The sequence below is a fragment of the Ranitomeya imitator genome, chromosome 1 (genome assembly GCF_032444005.1).
Source record: "Ranitomeya imitator isolate aRanImi1 chromosome 1, aRanImi1.pri, whole genome shotgun sequence".
NCBI classification, from domain to species: domain Eukaryota; kingdom Metazoa; phylum Chordata; class Amphibia; order Anura; family Dendrobatidae; genus Ranitomeya; species Ranitomeya imitator.
Genome location: NC_091282.1, coordinates 155,400,123 through 155,427,823, shown reverse-complemented (window position 1 = coordinate 155,427,823; position 27,701 = coordinate 155,400,123). Strand labels below are relative to the sequence as shown.

The 27,701-nt window shown below is 40.8% G+C and overlaps 1 protein-coding gene across 4 annotated transcripts in view; it reads left to right on the top strand.

The window, feature by feature from the left end:
* Window positions 1–27,701, top strand: part of KIAA0825 (KIAA0825 ortholog) — a 544,507-nt gene that overhangs the window by 235,333 nt on the left and 281,473 nt on the right. For 3 of the 4 annotated variants that reach the window (XM_069751839.1, XM_069751830.1, XM_069751848.1), the window contains 3 exons: window positions 2,186–2,345; window positions 3,819–3,971; window positions 10,180–10,277. In XM_069751839.1, coding sequence (XP_069607940.1) covers window positions 2,186–2,345; window positions 3,819–3,971; window positions 10,180–10,277 — 411 coding nt within the window. The remainder of the gene's footprint in view (window positions 1–2,185; window positions 2,346–3,818; window positions 3,972–10,179; window positions 10,278–27,701) is intronic. The other variant, XM_069751857.1, reaches the window with a different exon arrangement.

Below are 27,701 nucleotides of genomic sequence, written 5' to 3'. Positions count from 1 at the left end.
ATGAGTTTATCTAGTACACACAAGTCGTTCTTGTTCATATAGACTTGTCTATGTTATGTCTGGTGCACCACCATTCTTTTTAAGTCCCCGGAACCAAGAAGGTGACACTATTTTTTTCTGGTGTGGACACGAGAAAGGAGACAGCCAGTTGAAGCACGCATCCTGCTCAAGACAGCAGTAATCGGTCACATTCTTGGTTCCGGGGACTTAAAAAGAATGGTGGTGCACCAGACATAACATAGACAAGTCTATATGAACAAGAACGACTTGTGTGTACTAGATAAACTCATATTCACAGATTTTCACCTATACAATATATATATATATATATATATATATACAGTGGGGCAAAAAAGTATTTAGTCAGTCAGCAATAGTGCAAGTTCCACCACTTAAAAAGATGAGAGGCGTCTGTAATTTACATCATAGGTAGACCTCAACTATGGGAGACAAACTGAGAAAAAAAAATCCAGAAAATCACATTGTCTGTTTTTTTAACAATTTATTTGCATATTATGGTGGAAAATAAGTATTTGGTCAGAAACAAAATTTCATCTCAATACTTTGTAATATATCCTTTGTTGGCAATGACAGAGGTCAAACATTTTCTGTAAGTCTTCACAAGGTTGCCACACACTGTTGTTGGTATGTTGGCCCATTCCTCCATGCAGATCTCCTCTAGAGCAGTGATGTTTTTGGCTTTTCGCTTGGCAACACGGACTTTCAACTCCCTCCAAAGGTTTTCTATAGGGTTGAGATCTGGAGACTGGCTAGGCCACTCCAGGACCTTGAAATGCTTCTTACGAAGCCACTCCTTCGTTGCCCTGGCGGTGTGCTTTGGATCATTGTCATGTTGAAAGACCCAGCCACGTTTCATCTTCAATGCCCTTGCTGATGGAAGGAGGTTTGCACTCAAAATCTCATGATACATGGCCCCATTCATTCTTTCATGTACCCGGATCAGTCGTCCTGGCCCCTTTGCAGAGAAACAGCCCCAAAGCATGATGTTTCCACCACCATGCTTTACAGTAGGTATGGTGTTTGATGGATGCAACTCATTATTCTTTTTCCTCCAAACACGACAAGTTGTGTTTCTACCAAACAGTTCCAGTTTGGTTTCATCAGACCATAGGACATTCTCCCAAAACTCCTCTGGATCATCCAAATGCTCTCTAGCAAGCTTCAGACGGGCCTGGACATGTACTGGCTTAAGCAGTGGGACACGTCTAGCACTGCAGGATCTGAGTCCATGGTGGCGTAGTGTGTTACTTATGGTAGGCCTTGTTACATTGGTCCCAGCTCTCTGCAGTTCATTCACTAGGTCCCCCCGTGTGGTTCTGGGATTTTTGCTCACCGTTCTTGTGATCATTCTGACCCCACGGGGTGGGATTTTGCGTGGAGCCCCAGATCGAGGGAGATTATCAGTGGTCTTGTATGTCTTCCATTTTCTAATTATTGCTCCCACTGTTGATTTCTTCACTCCAAGCTGGTTGGCTATTGCAGATTCAGTCTTCCCAGCCTGGTGCAGGGCTACAATTTTGTTTCTGGTGTCCTTTGACAGCTCTTTGGTCTTCACCATAGTGGAGTTTGGAGTCAGACTGTTTGAGGGTGTGCACAGGTGTCTTTTTATACTGATAACAAGTTTAAACAGGTGCCATTACTACAGGTAATGAATGGAGGAAAGAGGAGACTCTTAAAGAAGTTACAGGTCTGTGAGAGCCAGAAATCTTGATTGTTTGTTTCTGACCAAATACTTATTTTCCACCATAATATACAAATAAATTGTTAAAAAAACAGACAATGTGATTTTCTGGATTTTTTTTTCTCAGTTTGTCTCCCATAGTTGAGGTCTACCTATGATGTAAATTACAGACGCCTCTCATCTTTTTAAGTGGTGGAACTTGCACTATTGCTGACTGACTAAATACTTTTTTGCCCACTGTATATATATATATATATATATATATATATATATATATATATATATATATATATATATATATATATATATATATATATATGTATATATATATTTTTTTTACATTTTCGATGAGCTAAAATAAATATATAAGGTCTGATATCCATGCGATGAGTGCAGAATGTACATATTGTCTGTTGGCAGGGGCAGCTCTTTATTTTCCTCGCATTTCTTGCAGGCTATGTAAAACATTTTCTCTTTTTCCAGTGATTTTGCGATGCAAGAAGATAGTTCAGTATTAAAAGACCAAGGCAGAAGGCTCGATCTGACTGAGCAGAAAATAAACATGATGGTACTGGATATCTGCCACAAACCAGGTGGCAGCGAGTACCTGAGGCAAATTCATCACATCATCCAGCTCAATGAGGTAAGGAAACTGCCTTTTTGCCGAGCAATTAGGTGTGTATTGGGTTGAGGCAGACTGTGCTGGCAGCTAAGCATTCGTCAAAGACTTGGTAATACTTTTTAAAGTCAATAGCAGATTAGGAAATTCTATGGAAATTGGATATTTTACTATTTCAGTTTTTATTCAAAGTTTTGATTACAACATTTGCAATATTGTATAAAAATATTCTATAAATTTTATATTAATCCTCAACTGAAATTTAGTGATAAGATATTAACATAAAGGCCTATAATAAATACATTGGTTAAAATTGCATTTAAAGGTGACTCAGTGCAAATATTTTAATTATTTTTATGTTTTTTTTCTTGTGCGACATGATCTTAATCTCTGGGAGGTTCTTATTTTTTCTGTCAAATCTGAATTTTAACGAAAACTTTTCACATTGGCATGTAGTTCGATCTGCCAACATTAGGTTATAGAACAGGTGAAAAGCCAAGTATATTAATTTTTCCTGAAAATGAGTCTGTATTGTTTCAGGGAAACCTATTCCTGGAAACCCGATTGTAAAACACTGATCTAGCCTATATCCTTGTAGATTATAGCCATAAAGTTGTAATCCATGTGATTAAACCCTCCTTGCAATTTGGACTTATTAGAAAACAAAATATTTTTTTCTGTTGTTTCCAATTATGTCAACACTGCAGTTTTAAAAATGTTCAACCCCTTCATGACACGTGTCTTTAGTGATTAGGAGAGCACCCTTTTAGCTGTTATGACCTGCTGCAAATTTGAAGCATAGTTAGGCACCTGAGGAACGGCTTCCAATTTACTGATATTTTTGGGTTGTCAAGAGACAGGTCCAAGAAAACCTCAGAGAAAGTCATACCTTATTTGAAGAAGCTGAAGCTTTGGCGTAATTGAACCTTTCATTATGGTAATGATTCCAAGTTTGCCTCAAATACCACCAAGGTTTGGTTTCAGAAGAATTCCTTGAAGATTCTAGAGTGCCAGTCATACTCCCCTGACATGGACCCAAAAGAACATCTTTAGTGCGATTTGAAGAAGGCGTTTGCAGCACTCAAACCCAAAGAATATTAGTGAACTGGAGGCAACTGCTCGTGAGGAATGGGCTAAGATTTCTGAGGAACATTGTATGCAGATGATATCTGGTTATGCATGACGTTTGCCCCAGATCATAACTGTCAAAGGTGCTCTACTAAATTCTAAAATCTAAGGATGCTTGATGTGAATGGAATTGAATAATTAGGGGACCGAGCTAGTCATTAAAGGTGCCATTTTGGGTTGTATTAAGGGAAACCACTAGTTATAATACATGTTTTTATCTATTTAAATTGTTTTTATTTAATTGGTTTATTGCTAACAGCAGAACATATGTACAGTACATTGTGTTAATGAATGGAATTTGAGATTGGGGTTAAATAATTGTATTACAATCTGTGCAATTCGTATACACTAATGCATGTTTCCGTCTAGGATTATCTATATGAGGTATTGTCTTCTGAACACTCTAAAAAGAATAAAACTTGTTCCAAGGCGTTTACATTGAGCGTCACTACTGAGGACCAGCTATCAACCTTTAACCCTTTTCAAAAGTTTATGCTGCCAAGTGTGAATGTGCTGAGTGAGGTATGATTATTACTATAATATTACCTATTAGGATACATTTCAGTATCCATATATTGTGAATCAATTGCCTAAATTCTTTAGTATGTAGACGCCCAGACATTATACATGCTTTTTGAACATCTCATTGCAAAATCCATTATTCGCCCTACAATAACATCACTTGTTATAAAGTGATTTATTGTAAGAGTGGCATGATTGTGACAGTAAGTTGTCGAAACTCATTGAGCTCTTCATTGTACTGTCTTCTATTGTTGTCTGTCTGGAGATTGCTTACGGTAGTTGTGTACTTAGCTTAGCAATAGTTGTGGTTAAAATTCTAGCAAACTGAAGTCAGATATGTTGTCTATGTACTTTGGTCGTGATTCATCAAATAGTTTTAATTAGTTTAGGTGTAAAACTGTTTCAACTGTGAGTTGTGCCAAAATGTAGCGACTTTTAGCCAGTGGCGTAACTACAAAGTTATGGGCCCCGGTGCGAACTTTCAAATGGGGCCCCCCCACCATGCCAAAATAATTTCCACCCAAATTCACATTTTCCCTATTAATTTTGCACACTATAGCTTTATTGCAAAGTTGTATAGTGTGACCTCAGTTGCATAACTATCCAGTGCCCCATCCTGGCATATATTTGTCCCCCGTACTGCCATTGTTATGTAATGTATAAAAGAAAATAAACCATTATACTCATCAGGGGCTAACATAGAAGTCATGGGAATCCATATAAGAAGTATAATGCACCCCCATAGTCCTCCTTATAGTATAATACACTCCCCATAGTCCCCCATATAGTATTGTACACTCCTCAGTCCTCCATATAGTATAATACACTCCTCCGTATATTAAAATACACTCCTCATAGTGCTCCATATAGCATAATACACTCTTCGTTATGCTCCATATAGTATAATACACTGCTCAGTCCTCCATATAGTATAATACACCCCTCATAGTCCTCCATATAGTATAATACACTCCTCAGTCCTCCATTTAGTATTATACACTCCACATAGCCCTCCATATATTAAAATACACTGCTCAGTCCTCCATATAGTATAATACACTCCTCATAGTGCTCCATATAGTATAATGCACCGCCATCGTCATCCATGTCGTACAATTCACTTCCCATAGTATGATGCACCCTAGTTCTTCATATAGTATAATATATTCCCCATAGTCCTCGATTCAGTATAATGCAGCCCACATATAGTATAATACAGCCACCCCACAGAGTACACTGCAGCCCTGCCATACAATACAATGTAACCCCCATAGAATATAATGCAGCCCCCTTCATAGTGTAATGCAGCCCCTCCATACAGGGGCAGTGAGAAAGACACAAGCAAATGGTGACTAGGGGGCAGGGGAGAAGGACACAAGGGGGCTAGGGGAGACAGGCACAAGGGGACACATGGGGGCTAGGAGGCAGGGGAGAAGGTTACAAGGGGACTAGTGGGCAAGGGAGACTGACACAAGGGGACAAGGGAGACTGGCACAAGGGGACACACAGGTACTAGTTGGCCAGGGAGACTGACAAGGGGACACACAGGGACTAATGAGCAAGGGAGAGTGGCACACGGGGACAAGGGAGACAGGCGCAAGGGGACACACAGGGACTAGTGGGCAAGGGACACTGACACAAGGCTACACACGGGGACAAGGGATACAAGCACAAGGGGACTCATAGGGACCAGGAGGAAGGGGAGAAGGGCACAATGGGACACGGGGAGTAGGGTGCAAGGGAGACAGGCACAAGAGGACACAAGGGGACTCCGAGGGCAGAGTAGATAAAGACGCAAGGGCTGCAAGGGGACAGAGGAAGACGGGGGGGGAGACTTGGGAGAAGGGAAGGGGGCACAGGGATTACAAGGACAGGGTAGATGGAGAACACATGGTGAGAAAGGGGACAGGGGAGACTTGAGAGCAGGGCAGACGAGTCACATGAGGACAAGGGGCAAGGAATGCATGGGGGAGCAGGAGGACTCGGGGCATGGGAGATGGGGAGCATTGGGAGACCAGGGGAGGAGGAACAAGGTGTGTACGGGGGGCCCAGAGGAGCACAATGACCTGAACCTGGGGACCTACTAGGACATGGGGCACGGGAGAGCAGGGAGGAAACGGGGTTGGTGTCACAGGGGCCAGGGACGCTGAGGGCCGAGACGGCGACACACGGGCAGCAGACACACCTCACTTCCGCTGGTCCCGTACTCCTCCATGTTCATCCCCGGATCCTCCACATGGTTGAGCCGCTGCGGCATCGCCCTCCTGGGCGGCTTGGTCCACGTGCCCCCCACTAGCTCCGGAGCCGCCTGTTCCCGGTCCCAGCAGCTGCCACAGGCTTTGCCAATATGGCGGCCACCATCACCTGTGCAGATGCTGCACTGCCTGGGCTCCGCACACAGCGGGTGCACAATGAAGTGATGTCATCACGCACCCGCAGTGTCAGAGGCAGAGGGGAATGATGGGAGAGGGAGCATCAGCTGACGCTCTCTCCTCCATCATTGCTTTGAACTGTACTGGCATCATAGACACTGGTATAGATCACTGCGGCGGCTGTGACGGGGGAGTCGGGTGCCTCTGAGCTATCGGGCCCCTGACTTGCCAGACCCGGTTGCAGCGGGGACTGCTGCAACTGTGGTAGTTATGCCCCTGCCTCACACATACTACAGATATCACACACACACACACTACAGATATCACACACACACTACAGATATCACACACACACACACACACTACAGATATCACACACACACACTACAGATATCACACACACTACAGATATCACACACACTACAGATATCACACACACACACACACTTCAGATATCACACACACTACAGATATCACACACACACACACACTACAGATATCACACACACACTACAGATATCACACACACTACAGATATCACACACTACAGATATCACACACTACAGATATCACACACACACACGCACACTACAGATGTCACACACGCACTACAGATATCACACACACACACACACTACAGATATCACACACACACACACTACAGATATCACACACACACACTACAGATATCACACACACACACTACAGATATCACACACACACACACTACAGATATCACACACGCTACAGATATCACACACACACTACAGATGTCACACACACACTACAGATATCACACACACACTGCAGATATCACACACACACACACACTACAGATATCACACACACACACACACACTACAGATATCACTCACATTCTGTAGATATCACACACATACTATAGATATCACACACAAACACACACACACCAGCTTATATACACATCTCACACTCTCCTCTCTGGTACAGGGGAGGCTGATATAAACCTGCAGCTCCTCAGCTTCTCCTGCTTGCACAGCACTGTCATGTCCCGTACCTCCCCTGCTCTCACCTTCTGTCCCGGGGCTCAGAGCAGGAGACGCTGTCTCACCGTGCTGACTGGAGGAGCTGCTTCCAAGTTCCTAACTCTCACATACCCCGGCTGCCCCTCCCCCTAGATACGCCGCAGACTGTTGCCGTGCGGGAGGGATCTCCTGCACTACAACATGGTGTCAGGTACCTCTGACCTGCCGGGCCCGGTCGCAGTGGCGACCGCTGCGACCGTGGTAGTTACGCCATTGCTTTTAGCATTGTTACCCAGCTTTGCCCACTTTTTGAAAAGTGTGTGGAGCTTAGCTGCGAGTGGTGGTGGGACCCATCTGACAAATGCGCAGAAGTTGCGTAAAATACTGCTGAAATGTACCCCAGCCCCCAACTGGAGCGCATTCCTTGCACTGGTGAACGGCAGCTAAAGAGACTCTTGCCACCCAATGAATATGGCGCATCTTATTTTAGAGCACCATTCATCAACACTGGCGATCAACTCATCTTCTATTGTTTTGGGTATTTTTTTTTCATATTTTATTTTTATTTTATCCAATGTAAATTAACTCAACTCCAAAGTGGCAGTTTTTATGGAGGTTAGAGTGGTAGTACACAGGTGCCACTCCATTAACCCCCATTAACGGATTTATGCATCATTGGACGCCTCCCCCTGTTTGATTCGGACTCCAGCGATGAGCCCGCACCTTTTCCAGCACATGACAGCTGATCTGATCATATATTATGTGCCCCTAACAGCCTTTGGAGGAATCGCAATCAGCCCACAGCTGCTAACCTGTTAAATGCCGCTGTCAAATGCTGACAGCGGCATTTAACATTCGCTTCCGGAAAGCACAGCAGAAATCTGCCCATCAGTGATCGTGGGTCACCAATGGGTTGGCATGACAAAATTCCAGTATTACGTTTTTTGGTCGCCGTGATTAAAAGATCGTATCTGCACCAAAACGGTATAATTAAAAACGTCAGCTCGACATGCAAAAAATAAGCCCTCACCCAACCTGAGATCACAAAAATGGAGACTCTATGGGTATCTGAAAATGGCGCCTTTTTTTTTCAACAAAGTTTGGAATTTTTTTTCACCACTTAGATAAAAAAGAACCTAGACGTGTTTGGTGCCTATGAACTCGTAATAACCTAGAGAATCATTATGGCATATAGCATATAATGAACATAGTAAACAATCTAAACAAAAAACAACTGTGGGATTGCACTTTTTTTGCAATTTCACCGCACTTGGAATTTTTTTCCCATTTTCCAGTACACTGCATGGTAAAACCAATGGTGTCAATCAAAAGTACAACTCATCCCGCAAAAAAACAAGCCTTCACTTGGCCACATTGAGGAAAAATAAAAAAGTTATGGCTCTGGGAAGAAGGGGAGCAAAAACCAAAAACGCAAAAACAAAAATACCTCGGGTTATGAAGGGCTTAATGTATCATTTTTATCTTTTATTTTTTAATTTTACATATTAAATGCAGTGATTTTTTTTTTTTTTACAAAATAGCTCTGATTCATCAAATTTTTTATTCTTGTGTAAACACTTTGGGCAAAAATTTTGCAACTTTTCGATGTGAGGTTGCACAAAAACTTATTAACTTTTGGCATTTTTAGATTTGCCACAATGGACAGGGATGGGTGGTGGCGACGCCTGCTTGTCAAATTCATGAAGAACATGGTCATATGTTACGCTACAAGTCGTATTTCATTCTCTTAATGGGGGTTGTCCATTACTCAGACAACCCTTACTCAACTACTATATTAACTCATGTAAAATGATAAAATAGCCTGGACTCACCTCGGGTCTTGGCGCCAGGTTTCGTGGAGCCAACGCGGCATCATTACGTCACGTGTGCCTTGCAGCCAATCAGCTGCCAGTAATTAGCTGCTTCACTATCGCTTCCTTTGGACAAAACTGACATCCGGAAGAAGTGAGCGCTGCGGCTGCTTTCTCACTTCCTGTGGATGTTATTTACTTCTGTAAAATGTGAGCGTGAAGCAGCCCATTGGCATCGGCTGACTGGCTGCAGGGCATACCTGATATTACAATGTCATGGAAAACACGGCACAGACATTGCTTGAGCGGCGTTGGCATGAACGACACTGGTTTTGGTAAATTGGGGCCATCACTTATTAGTCTGAGACTGATGTTATAATCAAACGTCTTGTTCCCAACAATGATATTTGTGATACTTCCCTTTAAATCTTACATGCGTTTTCAGCTGACATCCAGCCTTCACTCATAACCATTGGATAACTAGTTTATTTTATTGTGTACTCGGTCATAGATAACAAGATTTTGTAACTCGGATGTTCCCAAATATGTATGTGAACCATCTGTTTCTTTCAATCCATGATACCAATTTTAGATTAGAACCATAAAATGGCTTCTAATTAAGATGCATCATGCAGCATAAATCGTAGCTCCCCCTCTGTTTATTTCCTGGTAAACTTCTTGCTGACAGTAGGAAATAGTAAATTGTTACTGAGCATTCAAGGCATCCATTTATTTCTCCTTTCAAACAAAGACTATAGCTCTCAGACAAAGTAGTTGGGCAAATTGCCACTAACAGTTGGAATGTGGTACAAAAATTGATTTATCTTTTAATAAATAATGACTACACCACTTAGTGGATTTGTAAATTAATTGTTGTCTTATTGGAATAAAAAGTAGGCTGTCTGAAGTTGATTTATTCTAACAGGCCAAGCCCGCCTTTCCCCCATAGTTTATAATGGATAAATTACTGGTGCCGTTAGTTATGATTAATTACTATTAAATCCACCTTCAATTTTATTAGCAGTGTACCGCAATGGAAGAGAACTGGGATTGGTCAAAGCTGCTACCTTACTGCTTGCTCGTGAATCCCGTGACCTTGGGAGAACTTCTTCTACACAGGTACCCTGTTCTACATATCTATGCTTGGAGTTTGTTTTATTGAGGTTGTATAAAATAATAATTTCTTTATACCTTGATGCATTCAGATGTTCTATAGAAACACATTTAGCAAACTTTCTGGAAATTCCTACAGCAGCTCCCTAAAATCATCTCTAATATGGATGTAGACTGGATTTTACCTTTAAAAGTAACATTTTAGTAGTTTCCTGCTATCCCATTGCATTGTCCGGCATGTGGAGAGGTGTCTGCTGAGCTTTAGCAGTCACTTCTCCTTGTGCCTGGACACTGGAATGGAAAAGCTTTGGGTAGCTTGAAACTACTGACAAGTGACAAGTTATCTTTACAGGTAACCTCTTTGGCTTTTTCTCTTCCCACTTTGTGTGATTGACAAGTCGAAACCTGTAAATCAGGCCATGTTGGGTGAGGAGGAACCGGCAGGAGGCCATTGAGCTGACTCTTCTCCCTATTTCTGGTTCTATCTCCAATTCTGCTGGTTCAAAGAAAATAGAATACTGCAATGAGGTAGCCTGGTATGATTTCATGTGACTGGCGATTAGGACTGCGTGAAACTGCTGACTGGTTCTTTTTAAACTAGTTTTCCCATTAAAGCAGTTAAGGCAAATTGAAGTCCTTGAGAGCCATTGCTCGGGAACCTCCTCAATCATCAATGGCAAGTAAAAAAGCACTGGCCCGTCTCAGATAGACTCATCCTGTAAATTACATGGTTGACCATATAGTCGATGTAATGTATGGCCACATACAGCTTTCTTCTCTAATATCAGGTGACCATTAGGACCTTCTAAAGCTGCCTTCAATTTAAAAGAGGTTTGATGTGATAAATCAATTTGAGGGGAAATGGACTACATATGAAGCAGAGCGAAATTTTATATTTATCACGGATAATGAAGATATAACTACACAGTTTCTTTGTTCTCATGTTTTTTTCCATACTTCATGTAGACTTTCAAGAATTTTCTAAATCAAGTGAATAATCCATTACAGAAAATAAATAGTTAAACCACATTTGTCCAATTTTATAGTATAAACTGCATACATTGTTACAGTAAATAGATCTCTTCGACTTGATGAGGACAGTGTACTTATTAACAAATCCTTGTCAGAATGGCTGTACAATCCTAATAATAAAATAATCATTTTATTTTAACTAGAGTTGAACTCCTAAAATGTCATTTTAATGTGAGGCAAAGAGCAATTCTAACATGAATTTTTGACATCAGTACACCAGCCCCATCATGTGTAAGAGATCTGTGTATAGTTTATACTGTGAAATCTGCTGGCGAGAGATAAACAGTTAATGTGCACTTGTCTTCTCTTTGCGTTGGCATCTGTGGGCCAACATCCTGGGCCTCCCTGGCACTTACTCTAGTGAGGTCATGATGTCGCGGGGCCTAGTAAGATTCTCCCAGGATGCCATACTAAAGATTCTGGATGTAGAAGTGAAGACCGGCTGCCACAGATGACTGGACTGGTCACCAGATTAGGGTAAAGCAAACTGAAATGTACAGTACAGTGCAAAAGTTTTAGGCAGGTGTGGTAAAAAAAAAAAATGCTGCAAAGTAAGAAAGCTTTAAAAAAAATGCTGTGAATTTGTTTTTATCAATTAACAAAATGCAAAGTGAATTAACAAAAAAAAATCTAAATCAAATAAAGTCTCTCCCAAGATTTCAAAGCAGATTGGGAAATCAAGATATGCTGTTCAATTTCTTTCATAATCTTTATATTTATATAGCACTAACATATTCCACAGCGCTTTACATTTTGCACACATTATCATCGCTGTCCCCAATGGGGCTCACAATCTAAATTCCCTATCAGTATGTCTTTGGAATGTGGGAGGAAACCGGAGAACCCGGAGGAAACCCACGCAACCACGGGGAGAACATAAAAATTCCTTGCAGATGTTGTCCTTGGTGAGATTTGAACCCAGGACTCCAGCGCTGCAAGGCTGCAGTGCTAGCCACTGAGCCACCGTGCTGCCCTTTTGAGGAAACACCAATCAATAAGCAACGTTGAGGACCGCAGATTCAGTGGTAGGATGCATTAGGGCTGCATTTCAATACCTGGAGTTGGAAAATTGATTAGGATTAATGATGTCCACAATGCTGAGAAATAGTCAGATCTTATCCATCTTGCAATATCATCATTGAGTTATCTAATTGGCTACACATTTAATCTACGCAGGATAATAACCCCAACAATACAGCCAATAGCATTAAGAACTATCTTCAGTGTGAAGAAGAACAATGAGTCCTAGAAATGATGACTTGGCCAAACACAGCCTAGATCTGAACATAATAAAGACATTTTGGGATTACATGAAGAGACAGAAGGATTTGCACAAGCGACATCCACAGAAGATCTGTGGTTAGTTCTCCAAGATGTCTGGCACAACTGCCGAGTTCCTTCAAAAACTGTGTGAGCGTATACCTAGAAGAGTTGTTGCTTTTTTGAAGGCAAAGGAGGGTCCTACTAAATATTGATGTGATTTAACCCCTTCACGACATGCGCCATACTAGTACAGCGCATGTCGTGTCTCCCCCTTTGATGTGGGCTCCGGGGCTGGGCCCACATCAAAGTCGCGACATGTCAGCTGTTTTGTAGAGCTGATATGTGCGCACAATAGCGGCAGGTGGAATCGCGATCCACCCGCCGCTATTAACTAGTTAAATGCCGCTGACAGCGGGTCAGTTTTAGCATTTAGCGGGGCAGGTCAGTTTTAGCATTTAGTGAACCTAGCAAAAAAGCCAAACAAAAAACAAGTGTGGGATTGCACTTTTTTTGCAATTTCACCGCACATGGAATTTTTGTTCCCGTTTTCTAGTACAAAACATGGTAAAAACAATAGTGTCATTCAAAAGTTCAACTCGTCCCACAAAAAAATAAGCCCTCACATGGCCATATTGACGGAAAAATAAAAAAGGTATGGCTCTGGGAAGGAGGGGAGCGAAAAACGAAAATGCAAAAACGAAAAATGACCGCGGCGGGAAGGGGTTAATTTCTCTTTTGCTAATTCACTTAGCTTTTTCTTAATTGATGAAAAAACAACTATTAACATTTCTATTTTTTCTAAGCATTCTTATTCTGCAGTGTTTTGTATACAATTGACTAAAATGTTTGCAGACTGGTATATACCTCTAACGATTTAATTTAAAATTCTTCTCAACTACACTTATAAATTAAGAGGTCCCCACCCGAATTGTATTGCTTGTGCTGCGCTAAGAAGAGAGGTAGTTGTTGGGATCTGCTTAGTGCAGTTGATGTGATTTACAATTTATATTCACAGCCAAAGGATTGTCGAGCATATGATATTGTGTTATATGTCACTCTGACTTGGTGATGCAATGAATGTCTATAAGGGACATATCAGAAAAGCTACAGTGACTATAAAAAGTATTTACCCCTGTAGAATTTTTCGTGATCTGTTCTATGACAACTCTTCTGATTTAATTAGGTTTTTTTTACACTAATCGGCAAAAAAGACGCGTTAACGTGAAAACACATTTCTACAATGTGATTGATTACAATTATTAAACACGCAATAATTGAGTGCTTTATTCTTCAGCTGCTATAAGCCATTTATATATTTAGCAGCAATTACATCCTTGAGTTTGCCTTCATAGGTGTCAGTTTAGCACATGGAGTTTTGCTTATGGAAAGTGCAATATCACCATTCTTCAACTTGATTTGTCAAGTTTCTTAAAGATTGTGAGTAAACAGCTATTTCAAAGCTTTTTTTCTGCTGGCTTGCTGCATGAATCCGTATGGGCATTTAGGAAATAGCGACCACAATATTGTGCAGTTTCACCTGTCTTTCACTAGGGGGACTTGTCAGGGAGTCACAAAAACATTGAACTTTAGGAAGGCAAAGTTTGAACAGCTTAGAGATGCCCTTAATCTGGTAGACTGGGACAATATCCTCAGAAATGAGAATACAGATAATAAATGGGAAATGTTTAAGAACATCCTAAATAGGCAGTGTAAGCGGTTTATACCTTGTGGGAATAAAAGGACTAGAAATAGGAAAAACCCAATGTGGCTAAACAAAGAAGTAAGACAGGCAATTAACAGTAAAAAGAAAGCATTTGCACTACTAAAGCAGGATGGCACCATTGAAGCTCTAAAAAACTATAGGGAGAAAAATACTTTATCTAAAAAACTAATTAAAGCTGCCAAAAAGGAAACAGAGAAGCACATTGCTAAGGAGAGTAAAACTAATCCCAAACTGTTCTTCAACTATATCAATAGTAAAAGAATAAAAACTGAAAATGTAGGCCCCTTAAAAAATAGTGAGGAAAGAATGGTTGTAGATGACGAGGAAAAAGCTAACATATTAAACACCTTCTTCTCCACGGTATTCACGGTGGAAAATGAAATGCTAGGTGAAATCCCAAGAAACAATGAAAACCCTATATTAAGGGTCACCAATCTAACCCAAGAAGAGGTGCGAAACCGGCTAAATAAGATTAAAATAGATAAATCTCCGGGTCCGGATGGCATACACCCACGAGTACTAAGAGAACTAAGTAATGTAATAGATAAACCATTATTTCTTATTTTTAGTGACTCTATAGCGACAGGGTCTGTTCCGCAGGACTGGCGCATAGCAAATGTGGTGCCAATATTCAAAAAGGGCTCTAAAAGTGAACCTGGAAATTATAGGCCAGTAAGTCTAACCTCTATTGTTGGTAAAATATTTGAAGGGTTTCTGAGGGATGTTATTCTGGATTATCTCAATGAGAATAACTGTTTAACTCCATATCAGCATGGGTTTATGAGAAATCGCTCCTGTCAAACCAATCTAATCAGTTTTTATGAAGAGGTAAGCTATAGACTGGACCACGGTGAGTCATTGGACGTGGTATATCTCGATTTTTCCAAAGCGTTTGATACCGTGCCGCACAAGAGGTTGGTACACAAAATGAGAATGCTTGGTCTGGGGGAAAATGTGTGTAAATGGGTTAGTAACTGGCTTAGTGATAGAAAGCAGAGGGTGGTTATAAATGGTATAGTCTCTAACTGGGTCGCTGTGACCAGTGGGGTACCGCAGGGGTCAGTATTGGGACCTGTTCTCTTCAACATATTCATTAATGATCTGGTAGAAGGTTTACACAGTAAAATATCGATATTTGCAGATGATACAAAACTATGTAAAGCAGTTAATACAAGAGAAGATAGTATTCTGCTACAGATGGATCTGGATAAGTTGGAAACTTGGGCTGAAAGGTGGCAGATGAGGTTTAACAATGATAAATGTAAGGTTATACACATGGGAAGAGGGAATCAATATCACCATTACACACTGAACGGGAAACCACTGGGTAAATCTGACAGGGAGAAGGACTTGGGGATCCTAGTTAATGATAAACTTACCTGGAGCAGCCAGTGCCAGGCAGCAGCTGCCAAGGCAAACAGGATCATGGGGTGCATTAAAAGAGGTCTGGATACACATGATGAGAGCATTATACTGCCTCTGTACAAATCCCTAGTTAGACCGCACATGGAGTACTGTGTCCAGTTTTGGGCACCGGTGCTCAGGAAGGATATAATGGAACTAGAGAGAGTACAAAGGAGGGCAACAAAATTAATAAAGGGGATGGGAGAACTACAATACCCAGATAGATTAGCGAAATTAGGATTATTTAGTCTAGAAAAAAGACGACTGAGGGGCGATCTAATAACCATGTATAAGTATATAAGGGGACAATACAAATATCTCGCTGAGGATCTGTTTATACCAAGGAAGGTGACGGGCACAAGGGGGCATTCTTTGCGTCTGGAGGAGAGAAGGTTTTTCCACCAACATAGAAGAGGATTCTTTACTGTTAGGGCAGTGAGAATCTGGAATTGCTTGCCTGAGGAGGTGGTGATGGCGAACTCAGTCGAGGGGTTCAAGAGAGGCCTGGATGTCTTCCTGGAGCAGAACAATATTGTATCATACAATTATTAGGTTCTGTAGAAGGACGTAGATCTGGGTATTTATTATGATGGAATATAGGCTGAACTGGATGGACAAATGTCTTTTTTCGGCCTTACTAACTATGTTACTATGTTACTATGTTACTATGTATGCGTGACAGCAGCCACGGCCTCTAAGACTAAGCAGCTTCTATCATTGTCCTCAAAATGGCATAAAGGAGAAAAGCAGCGTTTGGACCCTGGTGGTCAGCTCGGGATTTGCCACAACTACACATAGCTTCTATTTGTACCCTACATCACCCAACCGGGTTCATTGTATAACTAACCAAAAACGTTGCGTGAACATCAAAATGTATAAGAACATTTTATATATTTTCACATTCCCTCATGTATAGCGGTATTATAATATATCATGCTTACTCATGTAGGTATTATAATATATCATGCTTACTCATGTAGGTATAATTTGTACATACGTTGTATAACTGTGCTTGCTAGATGCCGCCGTGCTGGGTAATTGCAGTGCTGTTCCATTGAAGTGAAGGCTATTATGTACCCGGTTACAGGTGAACCATAGAAGAGGCCACAGCAGGGGTGCTGAGGGTCAAACCACTACCGTTCAGATATTAGCAAGGATTGGCCATCGGCATTCTGAACCTGTAAAACCATTTCAGGAGGAGAGAGTTCATTTTTGGTGGTGCTTGTCATTCAGTTTTCAGTAAACAGCACGTTTCTGGTTGGTAAAAAGTATTTTTCCAATCGTTTTTTTGTTTTGTTTTTTGTGCAAAATCTATTTGTTTTATGATTTTTTTTTAGAGTGATATTCTTTCTTGCCAACATCCTGAATAGCAAAGTACCCAAGTTAACAGATGAGCAAACTCTACCATCCCATAGGAAGCTATAAAAGGGGTTACATGCTCAGCCAATAATTTGAACAACTGCTATGTAATATGCCATTTGACCTGCAGAGGAAATATATAGTTAGCCACACTAGCCAACTTCACTTCATGGAAACAATTCATTGGCTGGGGCTTCAGAATCCAGACTACAATAATCAACCAGGTCAACTTTATACTTAGAAATGGTGGTCACAATTAGACAATATGTTTATAAGGCCTTAAGAGTTGCCATAGGTTCTTTGGGGCCTCTGTCTTTAGTCCTTTTGCACAACCTTTAGTTCTCTTGCATAGGCAGATTTACAGTTTTGCTTTATTAGTTTCATTTTGTCAACTGACTTGGACATGCTATGAGTGATGCTGAGAGTGATGCTATGAGTGATGGTATGAGTGATGTTGTGTTTGCAGTTTACTTCTATTTCCTCTTTGAAACAAAACATACCCATAAGATGTAAGCCCTCCTGATAAAGTATATTTTTCTATCTGTCCTTTCCTACTGTTGCCCCCTGCCCATCACACACACTTATGTTGACCCATGCCCCTCACACACTCGTTATGTTGCCCCCCCTGCTTTATCTCACTTACTTGTTATGTTTCCCCCTGATTATCCCACTCACTTATGTTGCCCCTGCCTGTCACATACACTTATGTTGCCCCCTGCCCCTCACGCATACTTGTTACATTGCTCCCTGTTTTTCATACACACAAATGTTGTGACCCATGCCCCTCACACACTCGTTATGTTGCCCCCTGTCTTTCATACACATGGACTTTGCTGTGTCACGCTTTGCTAACCATGGTATTGATCATTGCTTCACGAATAACCTACTAGTGGCATATTCTGATATCACACTATTAATATAAAGCACTTTTTTTTTTATTTCACCACTGCAATGGTGCTTAAAATCCAAGTCCCATTCCTCCTGTTCGATACTCACCTTCCGGCGGTTTTATCTGTTTTCGCCCCTGATTCGGTCCGTCTCCTGCTGTTTGTGACCTGCCAGCTGCTCCAGTGTTTCATGGAGCGAGGCAGAGGTCACTAATCAATGTAAGTCTATGAGAGCCTGGTTCTGGCTCTCATTGACTTGCATTGAGAGCTTGTGATGTAACTTCTGAGTTCCGGCCAGTCATAAGCTGCGCTCACAAGGTGGCGCCGCAGGAGCGGAGCAGTGCTGAAAAATGGGGAAGATGCCAAAGGGTGAATATACTGCCAGGGGCAGGTGACTTATGTTTAAAACCCCACTCCAGCGGTGAAAAAAAAAACCAAATGCTGGAGTGGTGCTTTAAAATACTGAAAAAAAACACATTTCACTTAAGTTCAAATACCTTGGGACAGATTAATTAATCTTATGTTTTTAGATGGCGTATACAAGATTAGACAGTTGAAGATGTACTAAATTTATCAAAGTGTCTCATGTTGTTAGATAAATGTGGGCAAATCTTTAGAATTTGTAGTCTAATAATTCAACGCAAAAGTTTGGTTAGTATCTTGTAGCAGCCCCTTTTGCAAGTATCACACCTTGCAAAAGCTTTTTGTAGCTATACAAGAGTCTTTCACTTCTTGTTTGAGATATTTCCATCTATTGTTTCTTGGAAAATTCTTCCAGTTCTGTGATATTCCTTGGTGCTCTTGCATGCATTGCTATTTTGAGGTCTAGCCACAGATTTTCAATGATGTTCAGATCAGGGGACTGTGAAGGCCATTGTTAAATCTTCAGCTTGCACCTTTTGAGGTAGTCTATTGTGTATTTGACGTGTATTATAGGATCATTATCCATTTGTAGAAGTCATCCTCTTTTCAACTTCAGCTTTTTACAGATGGTGTTGTTTGCATCAAGAGTGTGTTGAAATTTCATTGAATCCATTCTACCCATGAAATGCCCCCTGTGCCTTTGGCTGCAACACAACCCCAAAGCATGATTGATCCACCCTTATGCTCAATGTTTGGCGAGATGTTCTTTTCCTAAAATTCTGTACCCTTTTTTTCTCCACACATACATTTGATCATTGTGGCCTAAGAGTTTTATTTCAACCTCTCCGGTCCACGGGACTTGTTTCCAAAATGCTTCAGGACTGTTTTGATGTTCTTTTGCATACTTCTGATGCTGAGTTTTATGGTGAAGACGCAGGAGAGGTTTCCTTTTGATGGCTCTTCCACAACACCGCAGTCTGCTAAATCTTTTTGATGGTCTATTGCAGTTAAGTGGGGGTTCTGATTTGTCTCTCTAGCAATCTTGCGAGCTGCGCTTACTGAAATTTTGCTTGGTCTTCCTTCCAGACCTTATGTTGACCTCCACTGTTCCTATTATCTGCCATTTCTTAATTACATTTCTAACTGAGGAAGGCAAATGTGAAAACGCTTTGCTATCTTCTTATAACTGTCTCCTGCTTTGTGGGCCTCCAACATTTTCATTCTCGGAGAGCTCAGCAGCTGCTTAGAAGAACCTATAGCTGCTGTTTTTATAAAGCTGGGGAATTTGCATCTCCTGGCCTTTCCTAACGATGATGGTGAACAAGCCATAACCCTAACAGGCTAAGGTCTGAAACATTGGTCAAAGTTATCTGAGCACACAACTCACCAAGGGTGCCCAAACTTTTGTATCACCCATTTTTCTTTTTGTAATTTTTAAAATGTAAAAAAATGACAATGTATATTTTTTTGTGGCAAAAATACAAAGAAAATATGTCATCTTTAACTGTAGCCCTTTTAGAGATCATTTCATCTTCAGCTTGCGTAACCTTTCACAATAACAGTAACTTTGACCAGGGGTGCCCAAACTATTACATACCACTGTATATAGATCTTTATAGGTATATGTTTACATGTATACTATACATTTCTTTGTATAGATCATTATATAGATCTTTATTTGGTATTTGAGAATTAATGTAAAAAATAACCAAATGTATTGAATTATATAATTTGACTGGATTGGGAACAATGCATTTTCTATAATGAATGGATCACATATGCTGAGACTCCATTGTGTACACCTCATTATCTGTTTCTTCTGCTTCCATGGCTGGCCCCTCCCTGACACCAGTGGGAGATATCTCTGATCTGAGATCTGGCTGTAGAGGTTTCCATAATAACAATTTGGAACCTTATTGAAATTCTGCAACAACATTTCTGGATCTCAACAGAAGTCTACATTACAGTAGAATTCTGGCACATTCAGCTTAGTAAATCTCCCAAATTCTTCTGTAAGTTCACAATCACAACTAATAAATAAGCAGACACCATTTTTTTTTCTTTGATTAAGAAGCTGTACATCAAGTTTTGATGTTTTGAACGCTCAAATTTTCTGAAGGTAAAAAATATTTTCTTAGTAGATTAAAGTAGCATCACGTTAACAGCTGAACTACTAAAAGTATTTAGCAATATAATTTACCGTAGAGATGTACTGAGTTGTCTGATATTAAGATCATTGCCAAGCTATCTTAATATCTGCAGGGAGTCTCCTATTGCTGCCAACTGTTTTGTGGTTGCAATTTGCAAACCTAGTATGTCATCAGTTTAAGTTGCTCCTGGCAAGAACTCTTATGAATTTGATCTTTCCACAGCTGGAGATAAGTCATGATATCAGATCTAGTTGCGGTCTAAAACTGCTGGGTCCTACCTCTCCTGCTTGCTGAAACAGTTGCTTGCATATATGATTTGTCTGTTTGAATATTGATGAAATAATAACTTTAGGAGCCTATTTGGTTTACTTTTAGTTTCACAACCTAAGTTCTAACTTGTAGGTTTAGACCATTTTCCTTTATTTTTTCTAGTGTTAGCACAATATTTGTATACATTTTGTAATAAACAGCTTGCAGAGCATATAAATTGCTTGAAATTCCTTACATTTAGAGATGTAACAATACTAAGCTTGGCTGCCAACTAAGTCTGTATTGTAGTGGCCACAGGAGTTCACGGTGCACTAAACTGAGCTTTCGTTTGGTACTTGCTAAATCTGTATGTATTATGCCTAATAATTAGTGATGATTGAGCACTAAAATGTTCAAGTGCTTGGTACTCGAGTTGAGCAGCTCAGACAAGCTCAACTTTAGTATCGAGTATAATGGAATTCAATAGGAAACTCAAGCATTTTTCTGACAGACCCTACCCAGAAATGGGCAGCTCAGTTAGGCAGATGTAAATGCAAAATGAATATTCACTGCTCACCACGCCCACCTCTCAGCACCTGTGAGGATTTTTTACTATCACGGAACTGCATCTGAGAGGTGGGTATTCTTAAAGCTAGTTGGAAAAAAAGGTAAAACAAACTTATATAAAGGTATAGATTGATAGATAATTTCACAATTCCACAGCACGTTATAGCAGCTTTTTATATTAAATAAATAAAAAAAAAGTGTGGGGTCCCCCTATTTTTTTTAACCAGCCAAAGTAAAGCAGAGAACTGCAAGCTTATATTATAAGGCTGGGAAGGTGTCACGCCGATAACGGCGATAAGGGCAGGACGGGGTACTGGGACCCGCACCTGTCCCTGCCACTATAATGGGGCCCTGGCTTTCCCTTATCTCAGGGGTACCTATGATGGTTAGGAGGCCTGAGCTGCCAGCGTATCCCTGTCTCTGGTGCAGGCCCTATCAGTGGCCCCCTCTCCCCCCAGGGAGGTAGACTGCACCAGTGTATAAATATAACAATAAACAGGGTATACAGACAAGGTAACTAAAAGTCTCAAACTTACCAAATGCTCACACAACCACAGAGGAAACAGATATGGGAAGAGAAGGAAAAAACTAGGAAGGAAAACAGGTTTAACATGCAACCAAAACAGCAGACACCAATCTCTGTAAATAAACCTCCAAGCTCCAACACTACGCTCCTTCAACCTTCAAGCCAGGCAGCAGAACTGATCACTGACAATAGCTGTAGTCAAGGCTGGGTCTATATAGAGGAGGAGATTACAAATCCACTTCAGCTGAGAGACCCAGCTCACAGCAACTCTGCAACAAGGTTAACTCCTGCACTGTTGGCACAAAGCAGCCAGGTCAGAATACAGGAGAAGAGCTTCTGTTCACTGTGTGTGAACGAGGCCCAGAGCGCTGCAGTTCTCTGGAACCTCTCTGTCGCGGTAGCCCCGTGACAGAAGGTCTCTGGTTATTGGGCCCTTTCCAGCTTAAAAATGCCAAGCTGCAGCTACCCCAAGGATGGTGCACTACATTAGATGCCCCAATTCTAGCTCTTCCCGATGGCCTGGGGCAGTGAAGGTGGGTCAACGGGTTTTGGGATTGCTGTCAGCAGCTGGCTGACTTCAATCCCTGATGTTAGTAATGGGGGTGTCTTTCAGACACCCCCATTACTAACACAGTAGTAAAAAGAAATAAACACAGACACAAAAAAATGTTTATTTTAAAAAAAATCTCTGAGTCTTTCCATATTTCACCAGTTTATTAAATGAAAAAAACCTCCCTCACCTGTCTGCCATAGTCCATGGATTCCCACAAGGTCCCTTGTTGTCCAAAACCGAAGGAGCCTTGTTCTGAGAATAAAGCTTCATTATTTTATCAACAGCCACTGCTGGGTCTCACTCTGTCCTCCATGAGACTGCGACTGTGATGTACGGTGACGTCAGTAAGGTTACCGTAGTTCACAGCCACCGGATCACACAGAGGGCAGCGCGATAGCCGGATTGATGAGCGGTGAGTGCAAAAGCTGGAATGAAAACGTCACCGCTCTACAGTACATTCTGGCTCTCGTGCTTGCCCTATATTTTAAGATTTTTTTAAGGAGTGGTGGTGTGTGGTTGTGATTTGTTTTTTTTTGTTTTTTCCTGGAATTTTTTCACAATAAAATTTGTACTTTTATGAAAAATCCTGATGCTGGATTTTCTTTTTCCTCGTTTCCTGATGCACTGAAATTTCTGAGAATTGGATGTCCATTAGGGTGAGCTGACTTTAGAGATTTTCTCTTCCCCCTTTTTTTTGTATAAAGAAAGGTACTTCTCATTAGAGACGAAACATTTGTAAAATAGTAGTCTGTATTCCAATGCTTTTTCTGCTAACTGAGTACTTGTAACTTAGGTTTGAATTTTTTTCTAAAAAGAATTTATAATGGAAGAACAACTTCCCTTTCACATCGTTGGAGAACTTACTTTCATATAAAGAAAGGTTATTCACCTGTGATGCGTGAGCATGGTCTCCCAGCAGAAGAAATAATGCTGATCCAGAAAAAAAAATGTTTCTATGTTTTGACCATAAATGCATCATAAATGCATAAAATAACAATATTATAAATTCTGATGTAGCAGATTATGAAGCTGATTCCTTAGTTCACATCTATCAGTCATATAGATGAGGACATATCACAATGACAAAGATGAAGTACATTGGTGTACCCTGCTGACAGTGTTTACAATCAAGAAGTTTCTTAACATAAAATAAGCGATTGTAGGTAAATGTGTTGGAAAATAGTCTAAGAAAATTGTAACACAGTCCAAAAAGTAGAGAACAAAAAAAAAATTCCTAGTCCGTTTTTCTCACATTGTAAATGATAGAATGTCAGTAAAATACAAGAAGAGGTATTTAGGACAAAAGAGACATTTCTGTCCTCCAACAAAAAAAGATTGTACTGAAAAATCTCCAAATTAATGCTCAGTCTGTAACGTATGGTTTTGAGGCTGTCATTCTGCAAGGTGACACTGTGCAGTCTGTAATGGGGGATGAACTTTTATGATAGTGGTGAGATTGACGGGTTATAACAAAGCTGAATTCATGGTGCTGTAATAAGTCTTTTGTCTACCTTTGCATACATTGTGACTTGTCTGGGAAATGACATATTGAGCTCCTGCACTGTCTGTAAATCCAGAAATGTTGAAGGGCTCTCCTTGTATTGTAGTGGTTGTTCCAGTAGGGTAAAGGCACTAGCAATATTTTTCATGCTGCATGCCTGGAAATGTACAGTTGACGGGGAGAAATCTAGGAAAGCTTTGAAAAAATGCCGGACAAGTTCCTGAAGGACCCATTAATCAATGACAGTCACAGGTGTAGAGATTTCTTCACAATGGCCAACAGACTGTGAAAGTCACATCCAACCTAGTCTGCTGGATTATGCTCCGAATCTCATACTAAATAATTGGTAACGCTGGAAATGTGGGCAGTCATTTTGCTTTTTCTCATATTTTTTTCATAAAGATCCTGGTTTGAATACATCATACTAAGGTCCAGAAAGAAGACTCCCCTCACTTGCTTAAAGGAGGTTGTCTCTTATTATGAAAAGGTGAAAACTACAAATGCTTGTAATAAAAAAAGGAAAGAAAGAGCAACTTTGCATTTAATCCATTGTCAAGAATGGAGGAAATTTAAATTTTATAGTCTTTTAGCTCATGACCAAGGTAACCAGCTACTTCTGCAGTCTACCAGAGGTAATCGTTTTCCTAAGCATGGAGTACTCGCTTACAAGCTATTTATTTTAGAGTTGGCTGGCGCTGTTCTGAAGCTGGTTGGATTGCTGGCAGCTTCAGTGCCCCTGCCTCTGCTAGTATTACCGGAAAGCACGGCCATGCTGCCAGCCTGAATTGTCAATCATCAGGAGCGCATTGCCCCTTTCCCTGGCAGGAAGAAAGCTGAGAGTCAGTGACCCGGTTTGCTCCTAAATATACAATCCGGAAACAATATCTTTTTAAAGGGGAGGTCCAGTAAGAATTGATAGATGTTACCATGAGCAACTATGACCTTTATTTTCTAGAAGGAAGTATCTACTGTTCTCCATAGATCTCCAAAACCGCTTTGCTGCTGCTTAGAGATCGTTTTTTGGAAAACTTTGCCATTGATCTGAAAATACTTTCTGTTGTGCTTTATATTGTGTAAATTGTAGAAAATACTGTTCACAAAGTATTTATATATGTTACTTTGTTTTTTTGTTCATATATATTTATGAGCAGCACTTCCTAATGTGTGCCTCCCAAATGTAAAAAAAAACAAAACATGCTGCAGAAATATATTAATTTTGGGATCTAGTTGTATTGGAGATTTTAGCTAGAGGGACTTTCCAGAAGTAAGATGTATATGACCTGTCCGTGACATGGGGCATCAGGATACCATCATTTACCTGTTACCAGGTCTCTTGGCTGATGAAAATAAACCGCATACTGAAGTGGAACAGCAGAAGTCTGTACGCCGTGCTGTGGCCGAGCTCTGTTTCTGTAGTACAGCTCTAGTTACTTTAGTAAGATTTTTCCATCTCATGTGAGGCTTCCATCAAATGTGGCTTTTTTTTAGTAGAATGAACATTTAGTCTGTTTTCGCATTAGTTTGCACTTATACCAGGTAATAGAAACTGTTGAGTTCCTGCAAGCTCTGGCATGAAAGAACAATCATTGTGCTTGCTTAGAAACACACAAAAAATGAAATAAAAAGAGGCTTAAAAATCGCAGCACTTTTGGCCACACCACACTCGCCTTGGTGCTGCCACTGCTTTTTATATCGTAATTGTTACCCACATGTCCTGGGTGTCCCATTCTCTGCTTCCTTCACCTCGATCTGCTGCCCTGTGTTGTGCTCCGCCACAGGTTTCGTAGGTTGCCCAGTGTAGATCGGTGATGTCGCCTCTTTAATACTATTTAGGACCCGCTAAGACACAGACATGTCTTAGATTATGACTCTAGTTTTCAGTGTTTGCTTTGCTCTAGCATTCCGTCACAGCTCTGATCCTGCATACCTACAGCTCAATGGGTTAACCTTTTTTTGCTATCTTTGCATTCGCCCTTGCTTCTTTCCTCTGCACCTGTACTTCTGGTTTTGAGTCTCCTGTGTGTGCAGAATCTTTGCTTCCTGTCTTTCCCACCTGCTGCGCCAACACCTGGGGCCTGTGTGCCCGCTCAGATCTGGGGCTCGGAGGATCCACATCACCAGATGAGCATAGAGGGTTCTGAAAAGACACAAGTACATCAAGTTCACAATACACAATTGAATATCTTACAGTGTTGCACCATGGAAAGGCAAACAATAGGTTGGCAATTGTGTCATATTGGGGGAGGAGGAATAATATCTATTGGAGTTCTGCACTGAGTCCTGTACAACCATTTTCTATGTATGCTATGCATCTGATCTATTTAATCCTTTAAAGTAGAGCTTCACGTTATACATGTCACACTCTACTTAGGCTCGGAATGGCCGTATATCTTGTTTATCTTCTGTTCACACCAGTGGAGTTTATAGTTTATCCAACGTGGACTAGTAAATGGGTGATATATCTACACATGACAATCCCAGGTTGATACTGACATACTTTTTACAGAAGGATGTGCTGAATAAACAGCTTGTAAAAAAGGAGAATCTCTCCGTCCACTTATAGGATCATGAGAAAAGATGAGATAAGCAGCAATGTCTTGCCACTTCAAAGACCGTGTTTATGAAAATGAAAAACTATTCAACATGTAACTCCAGTGATGTTTTGCATGTGTCTTTTGCATGAATCCTTTAGTTTAAATATTACCTGCTTTTATTAAACATTTTGAAATGAAGATGAACCAGGGCACACATACCAAAAAAGAATGACAGTTGGTTCCTATGGGGTCCTTGGATGGTTTAAAGAGCTTATCTAGGAATTTTGTTTTTACTATGGGCCTAAAAACTATCAGGCAGGCAGTTGCAAACATAGGCAGCTACCAGCCTGTTGAACCTGGCACCAGCTCATTTTGGTCCGTGACCGCTCTTGCTGGTGATTGTTACTTCATGTGAACAGAGCAGCTTTTCTTCTTCCGGGTTGCTCTACCAATGTCATGCTGATTGACTGCTGGCTTCTGGCAGTTAGGTAGTGGAGAACTGGCGGTCACTCAGCACAACGTGTATAGTGACATTCCATCAACAGCGCTAAGTCGAAAATAAGTTGCTGTTAAGTCAGTGTGACATCAGTGGAAGTCACTGAATTACCCACAGGAGCGGTCTGTTCCAGCAGAGATTGGCAACTACCTGCCTTTTAGTGCTTTGTCATATTGTAAAGAAAAAAGTGTTGAATAACCCCTTTAAAAGCGCCTGATAGATTGATCATCTATCTGAGCCCTTGTGTCAATCACCCAAAACAATAGGACTGATATAATATAGTGTGTACACTTAGACCTTAACATAGAATACTCCAACGATTGATGTACTACTGGCACGTAATGTGCTTTGTGTTTTAGATAAAATTAGGGAATAAAAATAACAGTCCCATGTCTCCCATTAGGTTTTTTATCTTGACAAAGGGTGTGATAAATTTTGTCACAAATTTGTAGGCACAGTAAGCCAATGAAAAGATTATGTAAGGTTAGGCAAAAGTACAAGCTTTGCCAAATGTGTCATTTGATCGAGCAACTGTGATACATTTGGTGCAGTGATTGTGATAGAGTTTTAAGGATATGTGCAGACGATCAGTAAATGCTGCGGGTTGGACGCTGCATACTTATGTAGTGTCCAACCCGCAGCGGACAGATGTAACAGCATAGTGGATGAGATTTCAAGAAATCCCATCTCCACTATGCATTCAATGACTCCCGCGGCGATGAACATGCGACGCGTCTCTCCAGACCGCATCATGTCAATTTCTTTTGCGGAGATGTAATGTAAACTTCTTTTAATGCAGCCAAGCATATGACTTTTGCACATT